At 39.1% G+C, this 9,055-nt stretch overlaps 1 protein-coding gene across 1 annotated transcript; it reads left to right on the top strand.

Annotated features, from left to right (window-relative positions):
- Positions 1-265: 265 nt before the first annotated feature.
- stk25b (serine/threonine kinase 25b) lies at positions 266-7,653 on the top strand. The gene is made up of 11 exons (XM_086096951.1): positions 266-697; positions 1,830-2,060; positions 2,137-2,193; positions 2,286-2,394; positions 3,973-4,130; positions 5,777-5,962; positions 6,282-6,427; positions 6,610-6,715; positions 6,807-6,878; positions 7,141-7,277; positions 7,346-7,653. The coding sequence occupies exons 1-11, from the start codon at positions 668-670 to the stop codon at positions 7,383-7,385; spliced, it is 1,272 nt and encodes a 423-aa protein (XP_085953077.1). The 5' UTR covers positions 266-667; the 3' UTR covers positions 7,386-7,653.
- The last annotated feature ends 1,402 nt before the right edge of the window (positions 7,654-9,055 follow it).

Raw genomic sequence — 9,055 nt, 5'->3', positions numbered from 1 at the left:
TGTTGTTGTTGTTACTATTGCATTTAGCGGTATACATGGTAGCTTTGGTTTATTGGCGTTAAGATTATAAGGGAGTCCTTGTACCAAAAAAAATCGCTCCCTTCTGAGGAAAAAAATTGAGTACTGTAAAATAAATTACATTAGAGGGAGTCCTTGTATAAAAAAAAAATCGCTCCCTTGTGAGGAAAAAAAACTTGAGTACTGTAAAATGAATTACATTACAATCGCCTACAATTCCCAGAAGTCCATCAGCTTTAGCCATAAACGCGCATGCGCCCTTTGTCAGGGCCATTATTTTGTCCTCAAGCTGTTGAACAACGGGGCTTCGTGAAATGAATTAAAAATACCAAACGCGGGAGGGCTTGTTTTTTGTTCGCCCACCGCCACGGACATACATGGAGTGTCTCAGCCGTTAACTCGGCGTGTCGCAGGGCCGTTGGCTGCCCGGGTGGCCTTGGAGGCCCCGAAGACGGTGCTCGGAGTGACAGCCCCGTTAAAAGAAGCAGTAGGCTGCCTCCTCTTTATCTTGTTGGCTAGCCACCTAAGCTAGCTTCCTAGACAGCGACGAGGGGAGGGGAGCAAAAGAAAAGATTACAAAAATATATATACTAAAAAGGACACATTGATAACTTCGGGAAAAAGACAAAATATTCAACCTGAAGAAGAGATGGCACACCTACGAGACATGCAAAACCAGGTACATAAAACAACATTCATGTATTGTACTGTATATTCAAACACTGTCAAGGCATTCATTATTAGGTGGGTGGTCGTGGGATGACGACACTTGTTCAGTATTATATCCCAGTGTTTCCCAATATTTATTGAACAATGGTGCATATGTTACATACGAAAATATATCTGGGCACACCATCCAACAAAATTGTCATATCAAGTGGATCCACAGGTTAATTGTACCTTATGCCATCTAGTGGAAGAGCATTTCATGGTTCTGTTTGTCACTGCACATCGCTGGCATAGATAGATAGATGAATAAAAATGCATTCTTTGTTGTAAATATTTGGACCAATTCACTTGAAATTGGTTCATTTTCCGTCGCACACCTGATGATCTTTTAAGGCACATTACAGGTTGGGAATCACTGTTCTAATGTCAAGTCCGTGTTAACCAAACTCTACATTAGTCCTAAACCTTCAAAAAGCGTTTGTAGTACACGCAGTAAAAACAAAACTATGTATTTTCTACTCAACACATGCCAACATGCAATATTTCCCTATTCCTTTTTTCTTTTTTTTTAAATTAGGTATACATTTCTCTTTTAAAAGTTTTTGTTTCAATGAACATACTTTTACAAATTTTACAGAAAGAATATTTTTCATGAAATAAAATATTTAGAAGACAGTTTCACGGGGATCAACCTATACCATTGCTCACATCAGGGATTCGGGGATACATTTGAAGCAGATGGAATAGATCACAATTTTGATGCCGCAAAACCACTGACAGTCTGAGAAGAAAGCAGAAACTGGAATACAATATTTTTTGGTCTGTGTTATCAGCTGTACTTGCAAAATTGTGCAAATGAGTCTGAACATTTGCGTACAGGCAGGAATGAGTAGACTTAAAAAAAAATTGCACCCAATTAAATGTTTAAAATAAAAACATTCCAGAAGATTACATGCAGATGTGTTGAACTTAAAGATTGAATACAATTAACTTAGTCGACTTTCTATGTGAATAAACAGCTAAATGAAAGCAGAATATAGGAGTAATAGGCAGTGAAATAATGCGGGGTTTTTTTTCCAAAACACCCTGTATACTATTTACTATACATGTCAAATTGAATGATTGTGATGTCATTGGACCAGAATTCACGGTTGGATCCTGAGGAGTACTTTACCAAGCAAGAGCGCATCGGCAAGGGCTCCTTTGGGGAGGTCTACAAAGGCATCAACAACCGCACCAAGGAGGTGGTGGCCATTAAAATCATAGACCTCGAGGAGGCCGAGGACGAGATTGAAGACATTCAGCAGGAAATCACAGTATTGAGCCAATGTGATAGTCCCTTTGTGACCAAGTATTATGGCTCCTACCTCAAGGTGAGATGATCATTCAAACCTTGTCTCGCCACACGAATGCTTTGAGACATCTTTTTCTCTCTGTTTTGCCGACCAGGGGACCAAGCTGTGGATTATCATGGAGTATTTAGGCGGAGGATCTGCTCTGGATCTGGTAATGTCATTTTGATTGTCATGCACCTTTCAATAACCCCCCCCCCAAAAAAAACATAATCGAAAAGCAAAACTATTTTCTTCCTTAAACAGCTGCGTCCAGGACCGCTTGAAGAGACGTACATTGCCACGATATTGCGGGAAATCCTCAAGGGGCTGGAATATTTGCACTCTGAAAGGAAAATTCACAGAGACATTAAAGGTTTGAAAAACTTTGTGTGCAATACAGTAAACACACAAACATCGCGGGTGGTGCATTCCACATCCACCTTCTAGAGGTGAAAGTCCAAGATATAACAGAACCATTTTTAAAATGGTTTTACTCCTCCCACCTCCATTAAACACAATTAAACTCATTAAAACACAATTCCTAACCTCATTAAATGTGAACCAAGGTTATTATAGTGAATGAAAACTAATGAAATAACAAAACTTGAAATAACATTTTCGTTAATGAAATCAAATAAAAAATGTAAATGCTTTTTAAAAAAACAACTGAAATGTCATCTTATGTTTATGAAACTAACTATAAATGATAGTTTAAATGTACTTTTGTTCATCTTTATTAGTTAATGTTACACATGAGGTTTTGGGGGTTCATTTTAAATGTCTTTATAATAATAATACATTTTATTTGAAGCACCTTTAAAGACACTTAAGGTCGCTGTACAAAACTTTGAAAAAACACAAAACCAAGTAAAATAAAAAAAACAAGGTATAATGTAAATTGTAAGATTTTATTTATTTCAGTATTGCTGTACATCGATAGCTACAGATGAATAAAGGTCAAACAGTTTGATAATTGTAGGTTTTTGTTTTTTTTACTTTAATACACAATACTTGGTGACCTTTTTTTTTTTTAAATCTCGCACTTGACAAATATTCCCATCTGTTTAGAAACAAATACTAAAACTAATCAAACCTAATCAAGAGTTTTTTTCCTGGCTCAAAATGAGGCAGAGGGGGTATCACCCCGACTATGATGGGTGACTACCGATACCAGGTATCGTATTGGTGCCAATACCAGTCTTATTTTAAGGTAGCGGTACTCGCGGCGGTGACCTATACCATTATCGACTGCCCTCCTGCAGCCGTTTTACAATCAGGGACTAGAAATGAGAAATTAAATGAATACAAAGTTGCCATAATTTTGGGGGGGAACTATAATCATTAAAAATGTATCCACTAGTACATAATAAATTGTAAATGTAGTTCAGCGTTGTTGTAAAACACTATTATCTTTATTGTATATACTGTGTTTTTATGACTTTGGCAATGGCTGGAGCGTGCCACTTCGGCCTCACAACCAGGAAATGGGCGTGTGCATCGGTTGCTCCATGATCTGTTTCTTCTTCGGTGCATTAAAGTTGAAAAAAAAAGAAAGCTGTTTCTTCTTCGGTTGTTGCTTCAGGTCTTTCCGTTGCACTGCTGTTGATATAGCGCCTCCATAATGGCCTAACACTGCAACTGCAGTTAAAATGCGTTGCTGCCGAGCTCAATCAACACAGCTGGAGTGCTGTGTTGAGCGATATCATTGGCTCAGGCTGGAGGTGGCGAGCAAATTAGGTGGAGGTGGCCACCTCTGAATTTTGTACACAGGAAAAACCCTGACTAAACTTAAATGAAACTTCTTCTTTTTTTTTTTTATCTAAACAAATGAAAGCTATCAAACTTTCTGTAAAAACTAATCAAAAGTAACTGAATAAAAAAAAAAGTTTAAAGAAAAATGTACCCTTTGATTGATTTCACTTGTAACAATTTGTCCTTCTGCTTCGTCCAGCTGCCAACGTGCTGTTGTCCGAGCAGGGCGAAGTGAAGCTGGCCGATTTCGGGGTGGCGGGACAGTTGACTGACACTCAGATTAAGAGAAACACGTTTGTGGGTACGCCTTTCTGGATGGCGCCCGAGGTCATCAAGCAGTCGGCGTACGACTTCAAGGTGAGGCCAGGCACGGCACGTCTACCTGTTTGACCGAAATCAACATAAATGAACCCTGAAAAGCTCATGTCTGATATTAATTGACAAAGACGAAAATAAAGGAAGCGTTTTTGCACAGTATTTATTTTATATTATTAACAATTTCCCCCCCACCCATTTTTTGTTATTTTGTTATTTTTTGTTAACTATAATAATCTTGGTTCTGACTTGAATATGAATTTTGGTTGTTACGGCGTAAATTGATCTTTTCTTTTCTTACAGCATAAACCACAAGAGTGTCTTTCGTCGTGTCGTGTGTAGCAGTACACAGCGTGTAACCACCAGCAATTTTAATTTGTTGCACTTGCACCATTTTTACCTGATTGGCTCTCTAGCAAGCGTTCTCCCTCTATTAGCATCATAATTAGAGCTAGACCGATATGCTTTTTTCAAGGTCAATACCGATACCGATTATCGGTGGTCAGGGAGGCCGGTAACCGATATTTGGAGCCGAAAAAAAGTTGAGGTACATTTTTTTAAATAATAAAATAATAATAAAAACTCCAGCACTTGACTGCTTAAATGCCTTTAAGAACATGTTTATTAAACAGCTTTTGTGATTTGTAACATGTTAAAGGTTTTTTTGTTTGCCATCAACTTTTGCACCAACTATAATGTGGCTTCCGCACGCTAACTCCTAAATAGCCGCTAATTCGTGGGCTAACAGTTAGCTCGTGGGCTAACCATTCACCTACACGCTAACCCCGGGATAACTCCCAAATAGCCGCTAAAAAACGGCTATTAGATTAGCCCGCAAGCTAACCTAATAGCCGTTATTTCGCGAGTTAGCCGATTAGCTTGCGGGCTAATAGCCGCTAATTTGCGAGGTAACGATTAGCCCGCGGGCTAACCGTTTGCCCGCACGCTAACTCACAAATAGCCGCTAATTTGCGAGCTAACTATTAGCTCGCAGGCTAACCGTTCTCCCACACGCCAACCCCGGGATAACTCCCAAATAGCCGCTAAAAAAACAGCTATTATTTTAGCCTGCGAGCTAACCGTTAGCTTGCGGGCTAATAGCCGCCAATTGCTGCTTATTGGCTGTTAGCACTGGCCGTCGGAGCAAAAATAACAGTTTTTAACATAGCGGCCATCAAAACAAAAAAGAGGCCGATGTCGATATTCATAAAATGCTGAATATCGGTGCCGGTTATCGGTCTATCCCTAATCATAATACTTTGCTTTGATCAGGTGTCAATTTCATGCTGGGCGGCATTCTTGAAATTGTTTCTTTAACTTAGATACAGGAATTGCACGGTTAAATGGTAGCAGGTGTGTGCTGTCTCTCATTTAATATGAGTTTAAAATGTAATTGGTTAATTCTGAACACAACCAAATCCCAGTTATGAGAGGGTGTGATAACTTGTGCAACCACATTATTTTGGTTCTTTGAAAAGATTCAAATCAGACGACTTGTATAGGTTATATAGGTCAGGTTAACAGTGCAAACCAGTTTTGAAAAGATTCATTTTGATCTCATTTTTTTTCTAATATCACACAAATCTGGTATTTGATCTAGGGTGTGCAGACTTTTTATATCCACTGTTTGTGTATGTTCCTTGTGCACCATTAACTTTGATTCATTTGTGTCTTTCCCCTTTTGTCAGGCTGACATATGGTCGCTGGGAATCACGGCCATTGAGCTAGCCAAAGGCGAACCCCCCAACTCGGATTTACACCCCATGAGGGTCCTCTTCCTTATTCCCAAAAACACTCCCCCCACCCTGGAAGGAACTTACAGCAAGCCTTTTAAAGAGTTTGTGGAGGCTTGTCTAAATAAAGACCCCCGTTTTGTGAGTAACGTTTTTTATTTTTTTTATTCATGCACTAGGATTATTTTCTAACCAACCAGGTGTTAGATACTCATTTCAGGCTATATGAGATCTCATTGTTAGCGCATACGGTACTTCCAGATTTGTTCCCGTCATTCATCGCATTAATAAGTTACTTTGAAAACTTTGCTTGTTTATGTGCGGTCATGTGACTACATGACAGAATATTCTCTGACAAACCAAAACGAAAAGATCATGCAAGCAATAAGAGATAGATATTTTTTTTTTTAAAAAGGGAAAAAAAGTCATGAAAATAGTCCTTCCGGCGTGTCTACCTTAGAGGCCGACAGCCAAAGAGCTGCTGAAGCACAAATTCATCACGCGCTACACCAAGAAGACGGCCTACCTGACTGAACTGATCGACCGCTACCGCCGTTGGAAATCCGAGGGCCACGGGGAGGAGTCCAGCTCGGACGACTCCGATATGTGAGTTTCAGACGTACACGAGGGCGCATTCCAAGCCCGCCGCGATAATTAGCCCAAGTCATCCTGAGGGTTGTGTGCCGTGATTTCCACACAATGGATAGAATTCATAACAATCAGTTCATGCGTGCATAATGTTCATCGTAACACTTGTACAAATGTATTAGTGTCATTTGTATGTGCAGGGATGCTGATAGTGATCTGGATTCATGCCCCATGTGGACCTTCCCCACAGTCAGACCAAACACTTTGAATAAGTTACAGAAGGGCTACACACATACTGACTCAGAGGCAAGACACGCACAACCCCCCCCCCCCCCCCCCCCCAATCATCCAATCATCCCATTTTTTTTTCTTGATGGATATTTTCTCTCCTTTCCAGTCAGGAGATTCTGTGAAAAGACAACCCAAGTCACAATGCTTGTCAGCATTGGTCACGCCCATCTTCAGAGAGGTACGTCTCATTGCACACGTCACAAACTTTTTGGGGCAAAAGATCAAATTCATGAGCAACTCCCAGGAGAGACTGAAGTGCAATGAGCAAAAGAAAGGCTTTTTATATATTTACTATATAACAAATAAATAAATGCTTTTGTCTGATAAATTGAGTTACAAGCTTGCTCATGGAACGAATAAAACTCTCAAGTCAAGGTATCACTATACCTGAGATTTCGTCTCTTTCCTTTCCCGATCCCGTCGACTCACTCCGCCATCAGCTAAAGGAGAAGCGGCGAGCGAGCGGTGGCGGAGTCGGCGCCATCGAAGAGCTGGAGAACGCCTTCAACCTGGCAGAGGAATCCTGCCCGGGCATCTCCGACCGCCTTGTCACACACATGATGGAGAGAGTGTGCAGGTAGACGCGCCGTCAACATCGCGCATGGCAAAAGAAGCGCTGGTGTTCTAACGTGCCACTTCCCGCAGGTTTTCTTTGAACGGTAACACCACGCCATCTTCGCGATGAAACACCAAGATGAATGTTTAACCCTCGCCCAACAAATCAGACAAGGACCTCAGCAGAGCCCCCCCCCCCCCCTTCTGCTTTTACAACCTGCCCAGTCCTCATTTCCTCCCCAAGAGATCTTTTATGTAGTTATTAAATATTTTTACAGTTTTTCTTTGAGAGCGAAGAGTATTTAAGAAAAAAAAAAAAGCCATGGAAGTTAGCACGTTAGGTTTACCTGTTAGACTGAAAATATGTAATAAATTTAATGAAAAAAGAAATGACTTCTCTCATATTTTACTAGAGTTACACAACACACGTCCTTTGTGTAATAGCATAATTGCCCGAGTCTTTTTTATTTTTATTTTTTTTATAGATAATATAAGGAACAGAATTTTTGGCAAGCACCTTGTGATTTTTTTTTTTAATTGATGTTGTGACAGTAAGTTAAAACAACTTGGCAGTTATGTTATGAAAATGAAAAGTGGACAACTTTGTGCCGTCAACGTACTGCTACCCAAGAACTATCATTTCCATTTTTTTCCCTCAAAGTCTTGATGAAGTTTGTACATTTTGGGTCCAAGGACCCCTTACAGGTGAGAAATTCTTCCAATTTTTACTGTCAGAAATATATGGAAGCTCATTTCCGCCAGTTAAACGAAAACAGGACTACAAGACAGAAGAATGGAAGGTTTGCCCAAACTGCCCTTCAAGGATGTGTGGAAGCAACGCGAAGACGAGGTCGCCTCAGAATGAACTGCAGGGATGGACAAAGTCAGATTTACAAGATGCTAAGTAAAAATGATGAATGAATCTCAAAGTGATGACCTTGGTGAAAGTACTATCTTACTAAAGTAGAATGGACCTCCATTTAAAAGCAGAAAGCAATTTAAAAAAATATGAATTAAGTAGAAAAGAGAAAAATATTACTCTTGTCTGGGTAAGAATTCATGCGCATGAAATATTACTCAAGCTAGTAAAAAGTACACTTTCTTGTCACGAAATAGTAATTAGAGGGTCTGCAACTCTGTACAATATACAATACCTTGGTGTTGATAAACGTAAATGATAAGACCTACAGCTTTAAAAAAACAACAAATATCTACATTCATACGGAAGCGTATTGCATTGACTTGAAAAAAAATCCTGTTTTTCTGACAAATTTTTGGGGGGGAGCTTTGTTTTTTTGAGTATTTTTTTCTGTTAAAAAAAATCCTCAGATTTTCTGAATAACTTTTTTCAGTTTTTCAGAGTAATTTTGTTTGATCAAATAATATTTTTTCTGCATATTTTTGTTTTCTTTTTCTGAATATTTTTTTAAAGGGTTTCCCCTTAGAGATTAGAGAACAAACCACAATACAGTAGACACATTCATTCCTTTATTGAGAGCCAGTAAGTAAACATGACCATCTTATTGCATATGGAGGTATGCGGGAAAGTGTCACGTTCAGAGGTAAAAAACAAACAAAAAAATTACACCAAAAAACAACACCAGCTTTGTTTTTCTGAATAATTTTTTCCCCAGGTTTTTTTAATAGTTTTTTTTCTGTTAAAAAAAAAAGTCCCCTGTTTTTCTGAGTAATTTTTCCTGCTGTTTTTCTGAATATTTTTGACAGAAATTTTTTTTTCAGTAAAACAGAAAAAAATATTCAGAAAAACAGACTAAAAACAAATTTAAAAAAACAAAGCTC

Source organism: Leptonotus elevatus, chromosome 1, assembly GCF_054856555.1.
Source record: "Leptonotus elevatus isolate MCC_2025b chromosome 1, RoL_Lele_1.0, whole genome shotgun sequence".
NCBI classification, from domain to species: domain Eukaryota; kingdom Metazoa; phylum Chordata; class Actinopteri; order Syngnathiformes; family Syngnathidae; genus Leptonotus; species Leptonotus elevatus.
This window is presented reverse-complemented; position numbering and strand designations above follow the sequence as displayed.

Coding starts and splice junctions, on each gene's coding strand:
- stk25b (XM_086096951.1), top strand. CDS start 668: ATGGCACACCTACGAGACATGCAAAACCAG. Junction 6,716..6,806: donor ACACACATACTGACTCAGAG/GCAAGACACGCA, acceptor TCTCCTTTCCAG/TCAGGAGATTCTGTGAAAAG. Junction 6,879..7,140: donor TCACGCCCATCTTCAGAGAG/GTACGTCTCATT, acceptor CTCCGCCATCAG/CTAAAGGAGAAGCGGCGAGC.